Source organism: Meleagris gallopavo, chromosome 17, assembly GCF_000146605.3.
Source record: "Meleagris gallopavo isolate NT-WF06-2002-E0010 breed Aviagen turkey brand Nicholas breeding stock chromosome 17, Turkey_5.1, whole genome shotgun sequence".
Classification (NCBI taxonomy): Eukaryota; Metazoa; Chordata; class Aves; order Galliformes; family Phasianidae; genus Meleagris; species Meleagris gallopavo.
The window spans coordinates 10378639-10402045 of NC_015027.2; the positions used below are offsets into that span (position 1 = coordinate 10378639).

Here is a 23407-nt window from a genome sequence, read left to right on the forward strand (position 1 = left end):
CGGCACGGGGCCGAACGCTTCTCTGCGCCCGACGCATCCCGATGGGCTGCCCGGGCCGGGGGGTGGCACCGTGCCGGGGGCCGTGTGGGGACGGCTGAGCGGCCGTGTCCTGTGCTGGTGGTACGGCCCGTGGCCCCGCCCTTGTTTTGCTGCCGGAGGGGCAACGGAGCCCCGAGGCACGAGCAGAGCGCTGGTAAAGGCACCTGAACCCACTCGTGTTCCTGCAGGAGGGAGTGCGGGTGGAAATTCCCATCACTTTCTGCATCTCCGGTCAAACCTCGCTGTTCCCGGGACGTGCTCATTTATTGCACCTCTGTGAATTCCTTCGGATTTCGGGAAACGCAGCACGGGTGCCCTGAGCACATCCCCTCCTCCTGCTGGGAAAGGACCAACGCTGCGCTGTGCCCTCACCGCTCCGGGAGGTGAGCAGCTCACCAGGAAACAAACCCCGGTTCTCCAGGCTTGCTTAACGCCGGGCGTGTTGCGTCCGACTGTTGCACAACCATCACCGATGTCTGTTACACCGATGTGCTTTCGGGCGCTCTCACCGTGCCGTGAATCATTAACCCTCGGGTACAACCACGGGCTGCAACACGCTCTGCTGCCTTTCCCGGCTCAGCTCCGCGCCGGCGGGTCTGGGCCACGTGCAGCCGAACCTCCCTCCGCAGCCATCCCGCAGCCCGCAGGGAGCGCTGCCGGGTCGGGCCGGGCCGAGCCGTGCCGGGCGGAGCGCAGCGGCGATGGGGCCGGGCTGCCGGAGGGCGGTGAGCAGCTATTCCAGCCCGCAGGTGGTGGTGGTGAGGGACGGGCTTCTCGGCACCGCGTATCGGGCACTGCAGCTCCTGGTGCTGCTCTACTTCATCGGGTGAGTGGGATGGGGTAGGAACCGATCTGATCTGACCCTGCGCTTCGCTGTGCTGGCAGCTCTGATACCTGTCTCTGTCTTTGTCCCTGTCCCGATCCCCGCAGGTATGTGTTCATCGTGCAGAAGGGCTACCAGGAGCGAGAAACGGGCCCGGAGAGCTCCGTCATCACCAAAGTCAAGGGTGTGACGCAGTCACCGAGCAAGGTCTGGGATGTTGGGGAGTACGTGGCCCCCCCCGAGGTGAGCTCTCACTCTGCTGCTCCGGAGATGCTCGGCTCCTCCTGGCTGTGCTGTGACCGCTGTCCTTCCCCTGGGCTGTTCTGTAGGGTGGGAGCAGCTTCAGCATCCTCACACGGGTGGAGGTGAGCGCTGCCCAGGCTGTGGGGACGTGCCATGAGGTGAGCATGGTGGGCACAGGGCAGGGTGGTGTGTGTGGGAACCAAACGGTGCTTGGCAACTAAGGGGGGAGGTGGGGGCACCAGTGAACGCAGCTGTTCCCCATGGGAGGAACTCATGGTGAATGATGTGTACCCACCCAACCATCCCCATTGCCATTCCCATCCCCATTGCCATTCCCATCCCCATCCATCTCCTTCTCTATTCCCACCCCATCCCCAACCCCATCCCAACCCCATCCCCATCCATCTCCTTCTTGATTCCACCCCATCCCATCCCAATCCCCCCCCCCCGCAGGGTCCCAGTGCTGCATGCCGCTCAGAGCAGGACTGTGTCTCTGGGGCCATGGATGCATCCCACCACGGTGAGTCCAGGAGGCACAGCCCATTGCCCCTCCTCGGGCAGGACCCAATACTGAGTGCCTGTCCCCTACCTTGCAGGCGTGAGGACAGGACGCTGTGTGCCTGGGGGCAGTGGGAGGAGCTGTGAGGTGCTGGCCTGGTGCCCTCTCCACGGAGGCAGCAGCAGGTACAGGCAGCGTGCTGTTGTGCAACATCCCCCACCTGGGGATGCCTGATAAGGGGCAGCAGTGTCCCTGTTGTGAGGCTGAGTGAGAGCTGCAGTGCTCTGTGCTCACTCCTCTGCTCCCAGCGAGTCCCTAGCAGAGATGGCAGCGCAGTTCACCATCCTCATCAAGAACCACATCCGATTCCCCCGCTTCGGCTTCTCCAAGTGAGCACTGCAGGTTCCAGGGCTGATGGTTGGGAGCCAGGCAGTGGCCCTTATGTCAACAGCAGCAGCAGAGATGCTGTGTGGCACAGCACATCCCTGCAGGGCCCTCTGCAGATGCTCCGGCACCAGCCCTACCCCATCCCCTGATGCACAGCTCCCTGCCTTGCTCTCTCCCCAGGGCCAACATTCAGGCTGCCGAGAGCCACTACCTGAAGAGCTGCACCTTCAATGCCACCTCCGCGCTGTACTGCCCCATCTTCAGGCTGGGCTTCCTGGCTGAGCAGGCAGGCGAGGACTTTGCAGTGTTGGCTGAGAAGGTGCGGTGCAGTGGGCAGCCTCACCTCAGCATTGTGGGTCCCTCCCTTGTGGCTCTTCTGGGGAGCTCCTTGCCCTAGGGATGCCATGTCCTGGGGATGCAGTGCCCAGGGGATGAGTGCCCAGGGGATGCAGTGCTCAGGGGATGAGTGCCCAGGGGATGCAGTGCCCAGGGGATGCAGTGCCCAGGGGATGCAGTGCCCAGGGGATGATGGGCACCTGGGGATGCTGTGCCTGCAGTGTGCTAATGCTGCACAAGCTCTGCTGCCCTACTGCAGGGTGGGGTGATCGGTGTCATCATCAGCTGGGACTGCAACCTGGATCTGCCTGACACCAAGTGCAACCCACGCTACTCCTTCCGTCGCCTCGACCCCAAAGGGACTTTGGCATCGCCAGGCTACAACTACAGGTGACAGCCCCATCCCCTCAGTGTCCCCGTGTCTTCCTCCAGCCTCATCCCTGTGCCCGCATGCCTTCCAGGTTTGCCAAGTACTACAGCTGGAACGGGACCTGCACACGGGTGCTGACCAAGGCCTATGGGATCCGTGTGGATGTGATTGTGCAAGGCCAGGCAGGGAAGTTCAGCCTGATCCCCACGGTCATCACGTTGGCCACTGCGCTCACCTCGGTGGGACTGGTGAGTGTCCTGGGGTGTGGGGGCTCAGCCCATTGCCCTGCACTGACCTCACTGTGCTCTTCTGCCTTGCAGGGCTCCTTCCTCTGCGACTGGGTGCTGCTGTGCTGCATGGACAAGGAGCGGCGGTACAGCAGCAGGAAATTTGAGCAGGTACTGGTGGGCTGAGGATGCTCCTCTGCAGCCCCAGACCATCCCCCCTCCATCCCCAAATTGACATTTCCCACACAGAGCTGTGCCCATGGATGGGCAGAATGCACCTTACAGCCACCCACTACTGCTGCCAATAAACCATCACTGCTCAGCACGCCTGTGTCGATGGAAGGATGCAAGAACCAGTGCTTGTTGTGCCTGGGGGAAAAGAGCCAGGGGAGCTGAGGGGCTCTGGGGCTGCCACCAAGGCACAAACCCTGCCCAGAGGCTGCCTGCAAAGCCACAGTGCTGCTGGCCCCAGCCCAACAGCACTGTGCAGCTGGCGCCTGGCAGTAACCAAGTGGGGTATTATTTCTGAGCATAATCCACTGTTTTCCTGCTCTCACGTTACAGCACAGCCTCCCACAATGGCTCAGGGGAGAAGCAGGGTGGGGGCTGAGGGGAGGGCTGCAGCACAGAGCCTCAGGGGCTGTGGGGAACACCCCAGAGCAGGGTAGGGTGCACCGCTGGGGTGGAGGACCCCACGCTGCTGCTCCAGGGCTGTGATGTAGGACAGCAGTGACTGCACCACTCTGTGCTCAGGCTGAGCCCCAGGGAAGCACTGCCCAGCCCCGGCTGCAGCCCCCTGGGACACAGTTACCAGCAGTATGGGCTGAGCCAGACACTAACTCAATTGCACAAAGCAGCAATCGCATTAGGGGCTGGCTCTGCTGCCCCTCCAGCTCAGTTCATTTGGAAATGAGGGGCACAGCCTCTCTGCTTGCAGCCTGGGAGCAAACAGAGGCAGCTCCCTGCTCCTTCCTGCACAGCCGGGCCCTGCCCCGCTGCCCCTCTGCAAGAACCAGGCGTGCTTTAAACAAAACATTTATTTATACATATTCTACATTAAAAACACACCTGGCCGGCACACTGGGTCACACCTCCAGCACCCTGGGCACATGATTCCTATGGAGCACGGCTCCCACACACCCTTGCCCCGTGCTGGGCTGGTTGCAGGAAGCACAGCTCCTCACCCGTTGGTGCAGCACCCAGCAGTTCCTAACCAACCCCAGATGCAGGATGCAGGTGCAGCCTCATTGCTGGAGCTGGGGGTTGGTGTGCAGCAGCCATTCGATGGTTTCCAGCAGATGGGCCATGCCATAGTGCCGGGCAATGTTCTGGAAGATGGTGATGTGCTCCATGAAGGTCTGAGGGAGGAAGGAGAAGAGAAGCTCATACGGTGGACAGTGGTTAGAGGAAAGGCAGGAGGGCAGCAGGAGGGCATCCCAGCCCTAACCCACTAGGATGGTCACCACGCATGAAGCCACCAACATGGGGGAGGGGCCAGCATGCTGCAGGAGTACCTGGGAGGAGATGGTGAGGGCAAAGTCTCCAGCACAGCTGCAGTACACAGGCATGTGTGTGTCCTTCACACCGTGGCACTTCTTGCACACCTAAGAGGCAAAGGAGCTTTAGGTGGGGTGGGATGAGACACCCAGCCCTCTGCTGGGCACACGAGTGGCACAAAGGCAGGGAAGTGCTGCCAGGGGCTGATGAGATGTGTGGGACCAACGCCTCCATGCTGTTTGCAAGGTCAATCTGCCCCCCTAGGGCAGTCCGGTGCTCACCAGGTCCTGCAGCATGAAGGCCATCAGCTTCTTCTGCAGGGCTTCCACCAAGGCCATTTCTATGGAGTCAGAGTCGTACTGTGCCTGGCAGTTGGAACACACCCAGCTAGGCAGCACCGATCCGTCCTGGAGGCAAAGGGGAGGGCAGTGAGCACAGAACAGACTCTTCCTAAGAGGAAAGCTGCCAAACAAAGCTGCCTGGCAAGTCCCCAGTGCCAGGGAGGTGCAATCAGGGTGAACTCTGCTCCTGGAGAGAATGGAGCACACAGCACTGGGACTTCTCACAGAGAGCTGGAAAAGGGTGTGCATAGAAATGGGCTTTCGGAGAGGCTGAGCTGCACAGAGCCAAGCAAAGGGCATGAGGGAGGAAGAGGGATTGACAGGCATAGAGCAAAGCCTCCGTGTCCATGGCTGTACCTGGGAGAGGGCTGGGTCCTTGCACAGGTCCAAGTCCCTGCAGAAGTTGCAGTTTCTGCAGATGACTTCAGGGAGCACGTAGGAGCGGCAAGGGTCCCGAAACTGGGCTTCATCTGAGAACTCTCCCACCTCGATGAGGCGCAGCAGGTCCCTGCGCAGCTTGTTCACCTGGTTGGTGACATTGGCATCCAGGGACAGCACCTGCAAAAGAGAGCCCAGTGAGCCCACCAGCAGAGTCCTCCTGAGGACAACTCACACCTCACATGGATGAGAGCAGGGCAGGCCAAAACAAATTGGCTGCAGATCTGCAGGGCACTCCTGAAGGAAAGCTGTGGCAGATCAGAGCCAATGGACTACAGAGTTTGAGCCCTGAGCACAAACCCTCAGAGAAGCAGCCCAGCCCACCCAGCTGACCTGGCAAACATATTTGATGAACTCCAGAGCAGGGTTGTTGAGCGGCAAGTAGGAGCCAGGCAGCACTGGGAACAAGTCTGATGGCTCAGTGGTGTGTCGGGAACCAGACATCTTCTTCTGGATCTTCTGCGTGATGGTGAAGAAGCTCTGAGTGAGTTCATTGGCCACGTAATCCTGTGAGAAGGTGATCATGCCTAGGGAGACCAAGAGGAGAGCTGTAAGTGCATGCAGTGCAGGTGTGGCCAGCCAGGCGGGAGGCTCCCTGCCTTCCCCTGGGCTGCAGCAGTGCCAGCCCCAAAAGCCCACGCTGGGCACCCACCAGGCATGGCTCCTGTCTCGCCCTGTGCCTCCTGGGTCACCTGGCTGGTGCCTCTTCTCTTAACAGGAGTGCTGCCGGGGGCATTGCGTCGCAGCTCCTCCTTCATGCTGTGGTACACGGCCACGATGTAGGCTGCAGGGACACCAATGGGGACAGCCCGTGTTGGGGCAGCAGCAGCAGCTGCCTCGTTGCAGGGCTCTTGGGATCAACTGCCAAGCCCTACTCACCCGACACAATCATCAGGAAGTAGTTCTGGCAGGAGGCAGCCTGTGGCAAGAACTGCACGATGTTCCAACTGTTCTCCAGCAGCTCCTCCACGTTGGATTCATCTTCCTCATCTTCTTCCCCTACCTCCTCCTCTTCCTCACTGTCTCCCTCCTCTAGTGCTTGCTTATTGCTGGTATCCTTCTGGAACAGCACACAATGAGGCAGTGATGTTAAAGAGCTCCTCGGAGCCAGATGATGCCTCCCCAGTCAGCTCAATTCCAGCCTCAGCTCAGCTCCTTGGGGACTGAGTGCTTCCTCTCCCTTACCTCCCCGCAGTGGATGCGAGAATGCACTTTTCCCTTGATACCTCCATAATTGGCTGGATCCATCCAGAGCAGGAACTCCCAGCAGCGGGAGAAGGAAATAGTCAGAGAGTGGAAGATCTCCTTTGAGTGGATGCTGGAGGGAAGAGACTGCAGTCACCCATGACATCAGCATCTGCCCTAATTAAAAGCCTTCTCCTTGGGATGGAGTGGTGTTGGCAATGACAGGGCAACCACCCACATTCTCCTAAAGGTCCCTTCTGGACTGAATCCTACAAGAGTTCTGGGAAGCCGGGTGCTGCTCACCTGTTAATAATGTACTCCATGTAGCTGATGGCATCCTCGATTCGCCGCTTCTTGGTGCACAGAATGATCCGGTTGAAGTTGGCGTACACCACCGAAGAGCCGAGGCGCCTGAACTCAGCCACCAACCTGCAGGCAGAGCACAGGAGCTGCATTCAGCATGCAGGAAGAACTGCTGCCATCCAGCTCCCCGTTAGCAGCAAACGGCACAGTGGCTCTGACTCATTGCCCATCTGCAGCCCTGTGCCTTAGGAAAATGCAACAGAAGGAACTGGTTGGGGGTGCCAACAGCATCCCGGTCACAAATGTCATGCTATGCCTGTCCCCTCTTTCTCAGGGCCTGACAAGCTCCTGTTCTCACTTACTGCAGGAAAAGCTTCTTCATCATGTTGTGCAACGTGCGGTGCAGCGCCGGGTCGTAGAGCAGAGAGGAAGGAGAGCGAAGCCAGCGGTAAAAGTGAATGACCTGGTTGTCTGCATAGATGTTGTGGTACTGCGTGATCTCCTTCACCCAGCTCACCACCATGCTCTTCAGAATCCTGCCAGGGAGCACAGAGAAACATCACCCCACTGGCTACAAACAATCCCTTCCTCCTTCCAGAAAGGGACACGCTTTCAGAGATATGCAGGATGACTCTCAGGCCCTTGGCCACAGGGTAAATAAGTGCCTCTGTAAGCCTCCAGCTCCTCCAGCCCTACCTGAATGTGTTGGAGCAGAGGGCGGTTTCGTCATAGCTGGCTGGGATGTTGGCAGCTTGGTTCCCTGTCACCATATCTTCCAAGGATGCCTGCTGAATTACGTCAAAGCTGATGCTCATGCTGGAACCTCCTTCCATATCATTTACATGATGGGACTGCAGCACTGTGTTCACAGCCAGGCTCTGGATGTCCAGCTCCAGACACACTGTGAAGAAGCACAACCTCTCAGCAGGCAGGCAGGGCATCCCCATCCCAAACTCTTCCTAGTGCTGCTATTGACATCCATAAATTAGGAACGGATCTATACTTGGATACCCGTATACATTTTCCCATTGCACACAGGACCTCCCATCCCTAGATCACGCCCACCACACACACCTTGCCCAAATCACTGCCAAAGCTGCCAGCTCAGAACTACTGCATCCAGCCCTGTGCAGCGCACACAGAGCAGCACACCTGGCTCTGCTCTCCTCACCCGTGGAATAGCAGCCAGGGTTGTTTATCTCCACCGAGGCTCTCTCATCAAACTCCATGACGAGGCGGTTGTCATCAGCCTCCTTCCCCCCCAGGTCCGGGCGGGCCGTGGGTGAGAGCCACAGCAAATGGTTGTGACGACGGAGGTGCCGTGAGAAGAACAGGTCAGAGCCAAAGGTGGAGATGTCATCAGGGAGGTTCCCGATGGGAATGTGGTAATATCTGGAGGAAAGGGAGAAGTACAGTCATCAGGAGTGAGCACAGCCATGCCTGTCCCAACAAGGAATGCAGCACCTGCCCTTGGCTTGGCTGCAGTTTCTTCACAGTGAGGAGCATGGGCAGCCCCAGGGCAATGTGGGCAGCCCCAGGTACCTGCTCATCTCAAAGGCCTGGGACAGGCACGTGTCCAGGTTGAGGTAATGGCGGATCATTCGTCGGGCTGCGTGGCGCTGCCAGTCTAGCACTGAGTAGCTGATGTCATCTGTCACCCGGATGGGGACCAGGGGGAACTCCTCAAGGATGGGAATGCCGCTCGCCAGCCGCTTCAGCTCCCAGTTGGACTGCACGGCAATCAACGTGGGACCCCGGCGCTCATCCTGTGAGCAGAAGACATGTCCTGCACCTCTCCAGCCAGCACCAGTGTTCCACTGGAGGCCAACAGGGCCACGTTCTTCATCCCACTGTAGGGACTGCACCTTCGGCACTGCGCACAGCACCTCTCGAAGCATCCAGCTCCGCAGCAAGCTGCCCCAAGCATGGCAAAACCCCACAGCAACACCCACGTCTATGCAGCAGTGCCTCCCACAGCACCTTCCCCCCACAACACACCCACGGGGTGCCTCCAGCTCTCACCTTGTACCCCAGCAGCAGCCGCTGGATGGCTCTGCAGATGGCTTTGGGGTCGGTCTCGGCGCGCACTTCGAAGGTGTGCTTGTCTGGAGGCAGCAGCTCCTCACCCACCCTTTCCAGCAGCGCGCTGCGCTCCGCTGAGAACATGGTGGTGAGGTTTGGCATCTGGTTGCTGCGCACCTGGAACCAGAGTGTGACACAGTGAGGGTGAAGGCTGCATGCTGGGAGCCCAGGACAGGCTATCTCTGATGAAAACCCGCCGCTGTGTGCATAAAGGAAGCCTCCAGGCTCCTACCGTGTCCAGCACAAAGACAGCAGCCTTGCGTTGCGCGGGGACGAAGAGGCCAAAGAGGGCCCTGCTGCCCTGGGAGCTGTGGTAGAGGTAGATGTGGCGGATGCTCCCTACGGATGAAGTGCACGTGAGTGGTGTGTGCTGGGTGCCAGGTGCCAGGCACACCACCAGTAGCTCTGCCTGCTGCCTCACCCGGCTCCAGGTAGGGGAACTGCGCCAGCGAGCGCATCTCCAGGTGCTCGATGTCGAAGGTGTCAGCCTCACGGCCCGTCAGGTGCCTGGCGAGCTGCCTGCTGACCATGCAGACACAGCCCAGCTGGATCAGGGCCCTCAGCAGCAGTGGCACCTGTACCAAGAGATGTGGTTGGACAGCAGCTCTCAGCCTAACTCCCCTCAACATCCAGACTGAGAGCAACCCAGCTCAAAAACATGGGGGCCTGTGGTGCCTCAGGCCTGGCTTTGGTACCACTGCAGACCGTGTTCCTAATTCATGTTCGTTCCTATCTAGACCCCACACGACCCGCCATTCCTTAATCATTTTGTCTTTATCCCAATATCAGCATCTTTTTAATGTCTCTGAGCACCTTGTTTTATTTCAATTATTATTTTTAACTGCCTCTTAGCTAGCTTCTTGGTTTTATCTAGTTCTACTGATTAAACACCACAACAGTGGAGAGGACTGAGGTTTGCTGCTGGAAGATTTTGTAGTTAATAACACCCCTGAGCAGACCAAGCTTTCCTGCTTAGGCAAAGATTTTCAATCTGTAGTAATTCTATATTGTGTTTTAGTTGCAAATTTGTTTGCCTTCACATTTCTTTCAACATACAGCACCACTCTGAAAATGGTGCAACCTACTCTTCCTCTTCTATATAGGTCAGATCCCGAGGCTACGGTGCCTTTTAAATTATATTCCCATCACTGGGTTTTCAGATGCTGAGTAAATGTTCTCAATTAGAAGCAAGCATCCCAGTTTCTCCTCTTCATTTTCAGGCTGCCATTGCTAATAGCACAGAACATTTCATGTTGGTTTGATGCTTTACATGTGTATAGCTGAACCTCATTTAGGTTATTTGCTCTTCCCCAAAATTTCAAGCTATGTCACATTTTCTTTCTGGCACACCATGATTTTATAAACTCATTTTAGAGGATTAGAGAACTACATGGGGGTTTTCCTCATCTTTATTCTAAATTGTCTTTTTATTCATCTTTCCTAGTTTAAATATAAGCAGTCTCATTCTGCTTTGGTTTAGAGGATGATCTTTCTGCTTAAAGGTCTCCAGGTTTTCCAATTCCAAATAAACCCAACCCCTTTCCTTGACAAACCTTAAACCACATACTGCTATTCTTCACCTCTGCCCATGCACAAGTGGTTACATTCCAGAGTACTCCACTGTGGTGGGTCTTTGACCCTGTAACTGTGCCCCTGCATTTTTAACTTCCAGGTGTCCTCTGCCATTGGTACTCACAGTAAGAGCAGCAAGCTACCACTCAGCACTCCTTAAAAACATAGAGGGAATATGAGCACCGGAGGGGTTACCTGAGTCTCATACACTCCCTCGATGTCTGGAGCAGAGAGGTCAGCGTTGATCTCGTTGATGTGCTCCTGGTACATGTCCTCAGGGACTGAGTACTCGTACAGGTTGTACACCAGGTTCGATCGGGGCAGGATCCTGTTCACCTGCCAATAGAAGGGGCACTCATAGCACGAGCTGAAGGGCATGGTTTCCCTGTCCTAGAAGCGTTGGGGCTGGAACAGGTCCTCACCTTCCTGTAGACCGCTCCCTCCTCGGGCTTTGCGACGCGCTGGTTGACGTAGAACACCCTAGGGATGCTCAGCTTGATGCAGTGCAGGTCGCTCCCAATCACTGCCCACAGCTTGAACAGGCCAGGCTGGCTGGTCTCAGCGATCTGCAGGACCCAGGTTTCGAGACGGCGTGAGTGGGGAGACCCAACACGCAATCAGCTCTTACACACAGCCCATGGAGCACATCGGGGATCCGACGTGGCCAATTAGCAGTCACACGGGCTGAGATTGGCAGCAATACCTGCACGATCTGCCAGGGCAGGTCCAGGATGCTGCGCGCGGTGCGGCGCAGGTAGCTGCCCAGCCCCCTGGAGAGGGCATCACGGACCACCCCGCCGCCCGCCGCCGACCCTCCGTCCTCCAGGCGCCGCCTCTTCTGCCGCTCGCGTCGCTGCCGGGCCTGCAGCTCCCATTTCTTCTGGTGGAAACGCAGCCAGGCCACGAGCTCCTCCTGCGTGGATCGACAGCGTGTGAGGGGCGGCCCCAAGAACCAGCGGTTGCTTCCCATCCGTGCGACCCCGAGTGCTGCGCCAGCAGGCCTTCCTGTCCGGCCCGTGTCCCCGCTTGCCCCCGTTTGGCCTCTCTCTCACTTGCATTTCTCTTTGTAGCCACAACCCGTGGGAGCAGAGTGGGCTCAGAGCTTGGCACACGGCCACAAGTCTGTTCCCCAGTTTCCTCTGCCCACCTTGGTGGTGCCCATGGAGGGAGGAGGACCCAGGATCTCCCGCCAGGACTGGGACAGCTCCAAGCTCTGGGACATCTCTTGGCTTTCCTCTGCAGTAGGGACTCGCTTCCGTTTGTTCGCAATGGGAACGGATGGCTGAAGTCTCTTGGCAGCCCCAAAATCCTCTATGTCACCAACCTGTGAGCTGGATGTGCCCTCCTGGGGCTGGTTGGCGAGGACCTGGGGGGAGAAAGGGCAATAGGAAGGCGTGCTGCAGGACCAGTCCCTGCTTAGCACACCCAGCACCTTTCCCTTGCCCTCCTTACCTGCCTCTTGCCTTCAGAAGTGAAGAGCTCGTTGATCTTTTTCTGTTTGTACACATCATTCTTCTCCAGGAGTTTCTTGTGCAGCCAGTCTGGGTGCCGGACCCGTGGCACCGGGTTCTTTACCTGAAGAACAGCCCCAGATTACAGTCCCTGTTTAATGCTCTCCTACCAGTACGGAATTGCTTCCCACTCCTGTACCTGCTGCAGCGCTGCAGGAATAGTGATGATTTTCTGGATGGTGCTTCCCAGTCTCTCAATGTAGTAGTCCCAGTCCAGAATCTGTGAACAGGGCAGAGGAGTGGGGAGTGAAGGAAGCAGAACAGAAGGATACAAGTTTAGGTTTTGCCAGTAGATGTGGGATCCAGCATTTCATACAATGGCTTGGGTTGGAAAGGACCTTACAGCCCACACAACCCCAACCCCTGCCGTGTGGTTGCCCAGGGCCCCATCCAGACTGGCCTTGGGCACCTCCAGGGATGGGTGCATTCAATCCCATAATTGTGTCATCAATAAAGATTTTGAAGAGTATTATTTCCAAGATGATCCCCTGAGGGACACCATTCCTCAGCAGCATCCACCTGGACGTAGAGCTGCTGATCACAATCCTCTGGCTGTGACCACCTGATAAATTCCTTATCTTCTGGATAGTCAATCCTTCAAATCTGAATTTTCCTGGGGATCCCTCACAGCTGCTGCCCACACGGCGCCAGAGGGATGAGCTGCCCCAGCAGAGCCACAGGCCGTGCTCAACTCACCGCCCGAATGTTGAAGTCCTGCAGCGAGGGGCTCTTCAGCCATTTCCGGAGGTAGTGTTTCCGTACGCTGGGCTCTGCTTGGAAGATGGCAAGGGGGATGGCCCTGGAGAAGGCAAGTAAGCACTTAGTGCCCACCCAGAGCAAGGTCCTGGCTGCAGAGCATCCCCTTTCCCATACTGCAGAGACCCTCAGGGTTTTCCCCTCCCACCATGCAACAGCTGTACAGCATTACACCTTGCAAACCTCAGTCACACAGCATCCATTCACCCCTTGCTGCCACCTTGCCCTGCCTACGTGCTGTCACAAGCCTCGGCCCTTCCAGACATGGGTACCTCTCAGTGACAGGAGAGCCCTCGGGTTTCTTGGAGATGATGAAGCGGCAGCTCAGCCCTGCATCCTTCACCATCTGGTCCCCCAGGAACTCTGCCAGGCGCTTGGCAGTGCTGATGGAGGTGGATTTCTGCTCCCCATAGTCCTCCAGTTTGCGAGACATGGAACGGTTCTCTGAGATGAGCTCAAACAGCTCCGAATCGGGCATGTTGGCAGCCTGAAGGCAGAGGGGGAACAAAAATATATAGCAAGAGTTTGGTGATTAAACATCACGGCATCCAACCAGCTCTTATATTTTCTTTTATACCACTTTAGGGATGCATGGAACATGCAAAGCAATGCGTACCTTGCTGTACAGCACATCCAGCCAGTAGTCAGCCACCTTGGCCACAGAAGCATAGACCTCCTCCAGGGTGGTGCCTTTCAGGAAGGCCTCGAATACAGAAGACTGGAATATCTTCACCAGCTGCAGCTCGCCCCGGCGCTTCACCTCAAAGCCCTTCAGCTCAGCCAGGGACCCATCCTCATTGAACACTGCGTACCTGGGGCACACAGACTGTGTCAGCTTGGTCTGAGAAAGCAAAACAGTTTGTGCCCCAGCCCATCAGTACCAACTGAGGGAGTGTTCTGAACTGCACACCAGTAAAGACCAGGAGGTGAGACAGAGCAAGGTGGTGGAGATACGGAGGGAGGTATCAGGAAGAGCTTTAGAGAAAAGAAGGAAGGTTTGTAAGCTTAGCAAAACGATTCAGGGGAAACTGGGTGTAGCTAATGATGTGGTTCTAAGAATATGCTACCCTCTTCCATTTTTTTGCTTTTCCCTACCCATTATTTGTATGTATGTCTCAAGATAAACCTTAACAGAAGCTCAGCTAAAGGAAGAGAGATGAGCCCAACTCACTAGTATGGCTGCATACTTCCTCCACTGGTGATGGTGCCTACCAGTAGCCTGTACATTATTTCCATTTGAGCATGACCAAGGAATAAATGCCTTTGCCAACACCCTGAAACCACAGGGAATAAGGAGGCCCTGAGGGAAGAGTCCTATGTACAGCATCCATTCAGTGCTTGGCATCAGTTTCATTTGTACGGCATTGCCATGGCATGGAAAGGCATCGACAAGGGATGGCAGATGTTAGAACGTGTCTGATGGGCAGAGAGCACAGACAGGCTGAGCATTTTAAGGACAGAGGGTCCTGGAGAATGGAAACGGCTTTTCTGAGTTCAGACCCAGGTCCACAGGCACCTCCTTAGCTACACACCGCTGGTGTTCCCACTTAGGTTGCTGTGGAAAAATCAGTAATATTTGATGACAACTGCTTTCCTATAATGTAATAATATGTAATAGCAGCACCCATTCCTTTTCTCCAAAAAGAGAAGAAAGGGGAAACTTCACAGAAATAAATTACTGGAACTCCTGAGGGACAGAAAGACCAATATTGGTGAATTTGAAAGAGATGAGGTAGAACATAAGCAATACAAAAAGACCTCAGAAGGAAAGTCAAAAGCTACCTGGGGACGTAACAGTATTTCAAGCTTTGAGTCCTACCTTTTCTTCAGTTTCTTTCCCTCCTCCTTGGAAGCTGGAAGGATCATGGCCAGGTATGGCCCATCCACTTCAAAGAAGATGCTGTTCTCTGAGCGTGTGACATAGGTGAGAGAAGCTGGGTCCTGCAGCTCCTGGTACTGATCATTTGTAAAGCCTTCCTGCAGACACAACCCCAAAAGAACAGCCTGACTCAACAGCTGGGCTGGTTCTACCAGGAGATACCACACTTTCTCTCCTGGTCAGTCCTCCACTCATTTCCCCAGACTCCAAAGCTGGCTGGAATGGGTGTGAGACTCACCTTCACCAGGATGTTCAGCATAGCACCTGGGTAGGAGATTGTCACCTTTGGCTTCTTGGCATTGGTTGACTTGATGACAAAGTTTTCTGGGAAGCTGTTGGGGAGGACGCACCAAATCCCATCCGTATCCAGTTCCAGAGGCCTCCTAAGGAAAGAAGGAAGATCACTCAGGAAATCAGCAGATGATACTGAATAACAGCTCTGCTGCTGCCTGCATAGAGGATGCAGCCTACTGCTCCACTCTCCTGTCCCTTCTTTAAAGTGAGCCCTTGTAAGGTAGCAGACAAACCACCAATGCCAGCAATCTGAATCTTCAACACAAAACACTGATCTTTCGGCACCTGATGTTCCCCCACTGGTTCTCTGCTCCACAGACTCAAACCCCACTCTCAGGGTGTGCAGAAGAACCTTTCCTTCCCAACTCAGCACACACTCACCCAATCTGCTCAATCAGTTCCCTGGCCTGCGTGATGATATTGGCTCCTGTGAAGCAGACAATCCCGGCCATTTCCATGGAGTACCATCGAGCTCTGGGAACAGAGGAGTCCAGCTGAAGGGGATGCAGTGCTACCCTACAGCCAGCTATGGGAAAGGGCAGGAAGGCACCCAGAGGGAGAAGAGCAAGGAACAAAGCAGCACTGTGCCTTGGTAGACTGCTCTCCTTTCCTTCTAAGTGGTTTCTCAAAGAAAACACAAATAGAGAAGACTGCTGCCCCTCGTTGCTCAACACTATAGGACTCAAAGATCAGAAGTCATTAATAGAAGCAAGAGGGATGTGTTTCAGGGATCACTCATCCTTGTGCTATGGAAGCAGGTGAAGGAAGTGGCTGTCTCCCCAAAACAACCCTGGGTGGTCTCTGGAGGACTCAGCCAGCTCAGACTCACCCTTTCCGCATGACATAGCCATAGAAAGAATTGAGAATGCACTTGTGTGCCAACTGCAGGGAGTCATACAGGATCTCCATGTTCTTGCAGCGTTTCACTTCAGAGGCATCTCCTGTCTCCATGGCTGCAGACAGCTTCTTCTTCCACACCTGGGAGTGACAGGCAGAGTTGGAGAAGTGGTGGGTGCCCCGTCCTCGGAGACACCCAAGGTCAGGTTGGGCTGGGCCCTGAGCACCTGATCAGCTGTAGGTGCCCCTGTTCATTGCACAGGATTTGCACCAGATGGCCTTTAAAGGTCCCTGCCAACTCAAACCATTCTATCATATCTCTACTGAATACAAAGGCTGAACAAACCCATCCTTCAGGGCTCAGGCTTTCAGCAGTTGGTGAGAACTCCCCATCCTCAGGTGGACAACGAAAGCAGGACTCAGCCCAATACCTTGTGCAGCCCCTTGAACTCGTAGCGGCGGTCCCTGAAAGCTCGCACCGTGTCCACATAGAAGGAGTTCTCTCGTTGGCAGATGGTGGTGACCCTCTCCTCCACCTTGGTGACATGGATCTTCTTGTAGGCTTTGCGGCAGTAATCTGGTCAAGGGAATAACACAGGTTGTTTCTCAGCAGTCCATGCCCGCTGTGGAGGGAGGAGGTGGACACACAGAAGGGGTGGACAGAGCTGCACGAGGTTCTGGCTGAACAGCATCACTCTGTGCCTCAGCTCATGACATTAACTCTTACCTGCCAGCCGCTTCTTCTCATACTTGGCTTGCTCCTCTCGAGAGAGCTCGTGGAAAGCACGGGGTGCTCCATCAGGGTAGAGTGGAGGGAACTTCTCCGACTCCAACTGCTGCTGGATGCGGTGGTACTCACTGCGGCTCGCAGGCACTGCAAGGAGGGCAACGGGGAGTTTTCCAGAGGAGAAGCAGGAATCAGTCTCAGCAACATGCAGTGGGACAGCAAGGTCCCTACTGTACTCGGCCTCACTGAGTGGGACAGCAAGGTGTCCATTGTACTCACTGAATTCTCCTCTCCACTGCCACGTCATCCGGCGCTGGCAGTTGGCCCCTGGCTTGTTGAAGTCACAGGCAGCACATGTGGCCTCATCCACCATTGCTGAGGGCTAAGGAAGAGAGACACAGATGTCAGAGGATGCTTGGTTTCAACCCCACCCTTATTTGATGCCCCTGCCCTGAGCAAAAGGTTCACACCATGCTGTTCAAGGGGATCAAATCAGAGAGATGACAAAACAGAGTCTGTCCTGATGTCACCCACCTGCAATCTGTTGGTCAGAATGATGTTGGGGTACATGGCCCCCACATCCAAATGGTAGATAAGGGGACACTCAATTCGGTTAGGAACATCCTTCAGGGAATTCAGTTTGACTTTGATTTCATCACAGACCTGTGGAGGGATGATGCAGAAATGAAACTCAGGAAGGAATTAATGTGCCAAATACATGTTGAACTTGGTTCTTTACTTTTGCATAGAGGCACTAAGAACTGAAAGGACCAAAGGAGGAATACAAGGGAGAGCAGCACCAAAAGCTTTGTTCTGGACCTCTAGGGCAGAGGATGACATTACCTCCTGGAAGTTGGTGACTTGATCCAGTGGCAAACCTTCCTCCTCCTCAATAGCATGCCGGAGTGTCTTCTCCACGTTCTGCACCAAGTAGTCAAAGGCAGCAGGGTTCTGCAGGGGCATGGGGACAGTGCTGCGCCTGCTTCCAGCCCAGGCGCTGCTAAGTGTTGGCCCCAATTTGGAGACCAAAGTGTAGAACAGCACATCAAGGTGCAGGCAAAGGCACCAGAGCAAAACACACAGCGCAGGGAAGAAACAAAGGCTGCTCCTCTGCCTCTGCAGCAATTCTACAAACAGCCAGTCTGAGGCCACAGAGCTCCCCATCCCTTCCCAGCTCAGCCCCAAGCAGTTTCAGGTGTCCGTATGGTCTCCTAGAGCACTCCTAGAGCCCAACCCCAGCAAAAGCAGATGGGGAACATTAACACCAAAGGAGGATCACCCCAGAGCACCATGATCTGCACACACAGGATGGTCGCAGGGCCCTTTACCATTTTGAAGCGGCAGGGGATGTCACTACGGAACACTCCTGACTCCAGTGCTTCCACGTGGCCTCCAACGTATGTCTCTGAATCCAGCACGTGGCCATCCTCTGTGAGCTTGTTGAATTCCTGCTCCTGCTTGTTGGGGAAGATGATGTTGGCATGATAGGCTTGAACCATCAGCAGCGCCTCGCACAGCGTCCCAGAACCTTTTCGTAACACCTGCAAGAGAAAGCAAACCTGCTCTCAGAAGTGCTGCACGGGGCTCGTGGGACCAGGATGGCTCTGCTCATAGGAAGGCAGGGGTGGAGAAAAAGGAGCAGACTCCAAGTGCTCTCCCCCTTCTCTGTTGATATGATGGGAATGGATCAGGGCAGCAGGAGTCAGCCTTATTGTCAGCACATCATGGTGGTGTGGGAGATGCAGCTCTTTGCCCAACAGGCAATTCGTTCTTCTCAGGGTGCACTCACCTCATCGGGCTCCATTGGGATGATGGTGCACAAGGCAAAAATGAAAGGGTGCACGTATTTCATATACATGTAATAGGTGGCAACAGCATCGGACACTGAATAGGTGGCCAGGGTCTGTTGGAGAAGAGTGAGAACCAAATTAATCCCAGTCGTATGTGATACAGCAGCTCAATGATAAACATAGAATCATTAAGGTTGGAAATGACCATGAGATTCATCAAGTCCAACTATCAACCCATTCCCATCGTGCCCACTGAGCCACGTCCCTCAGTGTCACATCTACCCTGGGAATACCTGAGGCTCCTCTGTAGCCATCCGGCACATCTCCTCAGGGTCCAGCTCCACTGGGTCGTAGCCCAGTTTTGCTTTAGCTGCTGCCTTCAGGTTGTGACTTCCCACTGGGAGGTAACTGTCTCTCTTCACCCACCTGGACAGGACAATGAGAATGTGTGCATAGAAGCCAGCCCTCACCTTCAGAAAGGGCTCAGGTGTGCAAATAGGATCTTGATTATATCTCTACCTATGCACTTAAATCCTGACCAGGACATTACTCCATCGCTCAGATTTACACCATTACCACTCTCATACTCTCACACCTCAGTGACTTAAAGGCAAACATTTTACTACAAGAGGAGACACCACCAGGACAGCAAAGTCAGTCAACCACCCTCCAAACACTGATCCAGGGGGCAATTTCACACAAACGTGTGAAAACGTGTGAAATTGCCACAAATCTGTTCTCCCCATGCCAGGCAGGCTGGTGGGTCAGGTGGGTCCAATTTTTGATATTTTATATAAACCCAAGAGATAACAATACAATTATGCAGCAGGGAGGCAGTATGTGGTACCTTAGGCAGTCCATGTGGATGCACTGTGATGCTTTGTACTCTCCCTGGCTGTCCTTCTGAAATCCAATTTCCTGGTACATGTTAATTCCATGAGCTGCAGCTCTTGCTTCTACAAAGGGCCTGGGGGAAGAGGCAGCATGAGACAGAAGAATTCAACAGCCATTTCTCCTCATCTCCACCAACAGTTCCACAAACACTTTATTACAAATGACATACAATTTTTAATCTATCTGGACACAGTGAAAGCTTCCTGCTTTAATGTGAATAGTTAAAATGTGAATGAAAAGTGCTCTACAGAAGTTCATATTTCAAAAGGCACTGAACAGGGGATTCAGTGACATGACAGCATGTCCCACCCAGCCCCTTTGGAAGCAACACAAAGGAAAGGACATCAGGGCTGTACCCGACCCTGACCCATAGCTCAGGCCACACCCTCCCAGGAGGAACTGGTTTAGCTTTCATTTCTAATCTTACCAGTCAAAGAAGTCTCCATTGTATGTGACAATGATGGTAGGCTTGGTCTCCTGGACGTGTTCAAACCACCTCTGGATTAAATGAGCCTAGTGGGAAACAGAAGAACAAAAAACTATGAAGCAACCCAGAGAGACATTACATATAATGTAGTTTACTCCACCCTTCCCCTATTCTCCCCACCAGCCAGAACCTCTCTTACATTCCTATCAAAAAGCTGACAGAACCTACTGGACCATAGAACCATACAATGGCTTGGGTTGAAAAGGACCACAATGCTCATCCAGTTCCAACCCCCTGCTATGTGCAGGTCGCCAACCAGCAGCCCAGGCTGCCCAGAGCCACATCCAGCCTGGCCTTGAATGCCTGCAGGGCCCCATAAGTCTCTCAGTGGGGCAGAGTGCTGTGCAATAAGTTCTCTTTGGCCAGCAAAATAGCCAAGTGTGTAAAAAGCAGCTGTATCCACCAGGCAGAACCTACTTACTTCATCTGGCTCATTAAAGACACAGAAGGGACCCTCATACTCTGGCTTGGGAGTGAACTCAAAGTCTTCTATATCCTCAGAGACGATCTCCCTGTTTGTGATCAGGTAGCCCTGGGAAGTGACAAAGAGACAGAACTGACATCTCCTGGCTGGAGCTGGAACAACAGCCTGCTCCCCAGTTTCAAGGCTGCAGCATGAAGGTAGCTCTGCCGTCCCATTACCTGCCCATCAATCATGTAGGAGATCATCATGATCTGGTCCGTCTCCGCATCAGGAAACTTCAAGGGGAGTTTGGTGGTTTCGATGTCAAAGGCAAGGACAACGGGATCCTGAGTAAGGCCAAACACATTAAAACAGATTCTAAAGCTGGATGGAAGGTGATTCCCATCACGCTTTCCAAACCCAGTGTTGGTGCAGTGAGTGAACCAGCTCCTCTCAGTAACCATTTACCCAACTCAACAGCACTACCCAAATCCAAAACTTGCCCCATGAACACCACAGTGTGACACCAGCTGCATGCTGGGAACGACTGCTGGAAGTCAGCTTCTAGGAGAACATCCATGTACAGACAGAGTGCTGCCCTTTGCAGGTGCTTACCGGCCGCTCCACCAGGTCATCCCTGCGGGTGATCTCAGGGGGGAAGGTGCTGCCGCGGTACCGCACGTTGTACCAGTGAGCCTGGGAACAGAACGGTGGGCAGAGCCTTACTGCAAAGCTGCTCCCAGCAGTGCTTCTGGTTGTAGACTAGGAACGGAGCTCCGCAGATGAAGCATAATTCAGGAGAAAGGCACAAACTGGGGCTGCACATCAACCACTTGACTTTTCTGCGCAAGTGACTGAGGTGAGGGGCCAGCAGTACAGCAGTACAGGACCAAGGACAGCAGTAGGAAAGCACAGCATTTCCTCATCCCTTACCACGTGGATCTTCAGGTCGATGGAGAGCCGCACGTGGTAGGGCACGTCATACTCCCGCATGTCCACAATGTTGTCCATTTGGTTGGTGACCTTTTTAGAGGCTCCTTCCTCCGCTGTGGTTAGGCTGCCTCCAGCCAGAGCACTGCAGGGAGCAGATAAAGGCAGAATCATAGAATCACCAAGGTTGGAAAAGACCCACAAGATCATCCAGTCCAACCATCCACCCATCACCAGTAGTTCTCACTAAACCATGTCCCTCAACACAACACCCAAATGTTCCTTGAACACCTCCAGGGTCGGTGACTTCACTACCTCCCTGGGCAGCCTTGTACGTGAGAAGGTCAGTGCTCATCTTGCACGTAGCAGCACTGACTGCACATGACTGTATGTGAAAGCAACAAGACAGCAACAACATCCAAAGAGCCGACAGAAGTTGGTAAAGAACAGAATGAGAAAGGTTTCCCTTTGATACAATGACCACCTTTGTGGAAGGATGGTCCTACGGCTGAGAGCAGAGCATCCTTTCACTCCCCATCTGACATTCACTTTCTGTTATACTTACGTGCTATATCTGTGTAGAGGTACTGACAAAATCCTACAGATATCAGTATAACAAAATGGGTTTGGATTTACAAAGTATGGTAACAGGTCTAAAGATAACGGAGCAGCGCAGGAATCACTCTGACCAGCAAACATACACCTTTCAGGTGAGCAGAGAATGCTATTTCCCTTGATATTTATTCCTCATATGTTTCAATGGAAATCAGACATCAGGGACAGGAAAACAACGAGAAGGTTGATTTTTTCATTTGGATTTGCTGGCAGACTTTAGAAACTTGTGGTGTTATCAAGTGTGTTTCCAGTTTTGTAAAGAGTTGCCCATTCTGGTAGGAAAAGGCTTTGTTTTGTTTTTCCTTTAGTCACAGCCTGTACTAAAGATGCTCTCAGTGCCCTGGGAGAAATTGGGCAATTGTCCCCAGGGAACAAGGGACTCAAGAAGGCTGCAGGCAGGAACCACCACAAGACAGAGCATCCAAGGGCTCTGGGGCCCTCTTGAGGCACAGCACTGAGCTGCATGAACTGTCCTGGAGCAACAGGAGGCACACACAGATTCAGTTCTCAGAATGGAAAATCCCTAAGAAACTTAACACCAAGGATCCACGGGAAGAACTCTCACCTTGACAGCATGGATGTGTACACATCACTGGCATGGTCACGCTCCCTGTTCTTCCTTACAGCAGGGGAGATCTCCTTCCTCACCTTCACCAACTCATCCACCGTGCTGAAGGACAGCTTGAGGTAGTGCCGCTTCAGCCCCACCAGGTGGTTGGGCTGCAAAGCAATGGGACCATCAGGGAGGGTGGTGAGATGGCTGTGACACGAGGTGCTGCGGAAGGCCAACTGCAATGCTACACAGCTTGAGCGTGTCACGAAAAGACTGTGTGCTTATGGAGAGGAATGAAATAGCACAGCAGCCCAGGGAGTGGTGGGCTCACCATCCCTGGAGGTGATCCAGAACCGTGGAGATGGGGCACTGAGGGATGTGGGCAGTGGGCATGGTGGGATAGGTTGGGCCTAGACTCAGGGATCTTAGAGGTCTTTCCCAACCTTAATGATTCTATAACCCAACATTATCACCGAACAATAAGTAACATACTTCAGATGCAGAGTGCAAACATGGGTAAGAAGCTGAGGTGGAGCACAGTGCTCCATTCAGGACACACAGAGGTGGGTGATGACCAAGTCCATCAGTGTTTACAAAGCATTTGGTCCCCAACATCCCCAACAATGCGCCTTAACTCTTAGCCCTGCAGTGCTCCTCATCTCTGAAAGTCCTTTCCACCTGCATTACTCTGTCCTGTTCTTCCCAGCCCCTTTTTATTCACTATCCAGCAGTGCAGAGGAATACAAACCAGATCCAAATCTTCTTTTGGGACAGTTTCCAGCTTCGCAATCTTCCCTTGGAACTTCTTGGCCAGGAAGGAGGACACCTCCCGCTCGCAGCCCTGCCGAGGAGCACAGCTCAGCCCTGCACCCCCACGGCCCCGTGCAGCACAGCGAGGGCAGGGCTGGCTCTCACCTGCTGGGTGGCCACGTAGAAGTAGGGTCTGTATGGCAGGGCCACCTGGGGGAGAGCACACAAACACGTACACTGTGATGGCCACCTGACCCTCACTGGTCGGGGGGACAGGGGGTGGTCGGCAGAGTGCAAGGAGCACCTTGAAGCGGCTGCCGTCCTCCTGGATGAAATAATAGTCCACAGCGCTCACCGCCCGCCGGTCCTCATCCAGCACCTCGGTCTGCAATCAGGCACCACGTTTTCAGCCCGGCTGAAAGCACAGCTCGGCTGGCAGATCCCAGCCCCCCCCGCCACCGCTCCGTACCGGGTGCATGTTGATAAGCCAGCCCGTCCGCTCGCAGGGCTCGGAGGGCCGCTCGAAGCCGAACAGCGCGTCCAGCCGGTCCGTGCGCTGCGACCGCTCCAAGCGCTTGAGGGCGGACAGCGCGGGGCCATCATCCCTGCGAAGAGACGCACCGTCCAGCGCCCACCCCC

At 54.6% G+C, this 23407-nt stretch overlaps 2 protein-coding genes across 3 annotated transcripts in view; one reads left to right on the plus strand and one right to left on the minus strand.

Annotated features, from left to right (window-relative positions):
- Positions 1 to 165: 165 nt before the first annotated feature.
- P2RX2 (purinergic receptor P2X 2) lies at positions 166 to 3249 on the plus strand. Of its 2 annotated transcripts, XM_019621151.2 has the most exons (10): positions 173 to 865; positions 970 to 1105; positions 1192 to 1263; positions 1559 to 1625; positions 1702 to 1789; positions 1913 to 1993; positions 2172 to 2310; positions 2587 to 2717; positions 2789 to 2945; positions 3018 to 3249. In XM_019621151.2, exons 1-10 carry the CDS (start codon positions 741 to 743, stop codon positions 3108 to 3110), a joined length of 1089 nt encoding a protein of 362 aa, XP_019476696.1. In that variant the 5' UTR covers positions 173 to 740; the 3' UTR covers positions 3111 to 3249. The 2 variants fall into 2 exon arrangements, with proteins under 2 accessions (XP_010718748.1, XP_019476696.1); XM_010720446.3 differs by lacking the exon at positions 1913 to 1993 and having other exon boundaries at positions 166 to 865.
- Positions 3250 to 3946: 697 nt separating this feature from the next.
- The window catches only part of POLE (DNA polymerase epsilon, catalytic subunit), a 19787-nt gene continuing 326 nt past the window's right edge, over positions 3947 to 23407 (minus strand). Inside the window, exons 2-49 of the mRNA XM_010720499.3 lie at positions 23238 to 23373; positions 23073 to 23153; positions 22934 to 22978; positions 22767 to 22859; positions 22031 to 22185; positions 20854 to 20995; positions 20536 to 20616; positions 20160 to 20267; positions 19939 to 20049; positions 19458 to 19543; positions 18984 to 19103; positions 18430 to 18562; positions 18136 to 18249; positions 17675 to 17887; positions 17190 to 17297; positions 16881 to 17009; positions 16626 to 16728; positions 16347 to 16493; positions 16051 to 16196; positions 15612 to 15760; positions 15164 to 15256; positions 14727 to 14871; positions 14429 to 14586; positions 13226 to 13421; positions 12882 to 13096; positions 12550 to 12652; positions 11993 to 12073; positions 11795 to 11917; positions 11490 to 11708; positions 11046 to 11255; positions 10765 to 10908; positions 10538 to 10678; positions 9192 to 9345; positions 9003 to 9109; positions 8711 to 8887; positions 8231 to 8454; positions 7860 to 8080; positions 7385 to 7589; positions 7051 to 7224; positions 6689 to 6814; positions 6386 to 6518; positions 6080 to 6260; positions 5853 to 5984; positions 5534 to 5727; positions 5120 to 5320; positions 4703 to 4828; positions 4439 to 4528; positions 3947 to 4282 (exon numbers count right to left, since the gene is read on the minus strand). Of these exons, the coding sequence (XP_010718801.1) occupies positions 4169 to 4282; positions 4439 to 4528; positions 4703 to 4828; positions 5120 to 5320; positions 5534 to 5727; positions 5853 to 5984; positions 6080 to 6260; positions 6386 to 6518; positions 6689 to 6814; positions 7051 to 7224; positions 7385 to 7589; positions 7860 to 8080; positions 8231 to 8454; positions 8711 to 8887; positions 9003 to 9109; positions 9192 to 9345; positions 10538 to 10678; positions 10765 to 10908; positions 11046 to 11255; positions 11490 to 11708; positions 11795 to 11917; positions 11993 to 12073; positions 12550 to 12652; positions 12882 to 13096; positions 13226 to 13421; positions 14429 to 14586; positions 14727 to 14871; positions 15164 to 15256; positions 15612 to 15760; positions 16051 to 16196; positions 16347 to 16493; positions 16626 to 16728; positions 16881 to 17009; positions 17190 to 17297; positions 17675 to 17887; positions 18136 to 18249; positions 18430 to 18562; positions 18984 to 19103; positions 19458 to 19543; positions 19939 to 20049; positions 20160 to 20267; positions 20536 to 20616; positions 20854 to 20995; positions 22031 to 22185; positions 22767 to 22859; positions 22934 to 22978; positions 23073 to 23153; positions 23238 to 23373 (6787 nt within the window). The 3' untranslated portion in view covers positions 3947 to 4168. The remainder of the gene's footprint in view (positions 4283 to 4438; positions 4529 to 4702; positions 4829 to 5119; positions 5321 to 5533; positions 5728 to 5852; positions 5985 to 6079; positions 6261 to 6385; positions 6519 to 6688; positions 6815 to 7050; positions 7225 to 7384; positions 7590 to 7859; positions 8081 to 8230; positions 8455 to 8710; positions 8888 to 9002; positions 9110 to 9191; positions 9346 to 10537; positions 10679 to 10764; positions 10909 to 11045; positions 11256 to 11489; positions 11709 to 11794; positions 11918 to 11992; positions 12074 to 12549; positions 12653 to 12881; positions 13097 to 13225; positions 13422 to 14428; positions 14587 to 14726; positions 14872 to 15163; positions 15257 to 15611; positions 15761 to 16050; positions 16197 to 16346; positions 16494 to 16625; positions 16729 to 16880; positions 17010 to 17189; positions 17298 to 17674; positions 17888 to 18135; positions 18250 to 18429; positions 18563 to 18983; positions 19104 to 19457; positions 19544 to 19938; positions 20050 to 20159; positions 20268 to 20535; positions 20617 to 20853; positions 20996 to 22030; positions 22186 to 22766; positions 22860 to 22933; positions 22979 to 23072; positions 23154 to 23237; positions 23374 to 23407) is intronic.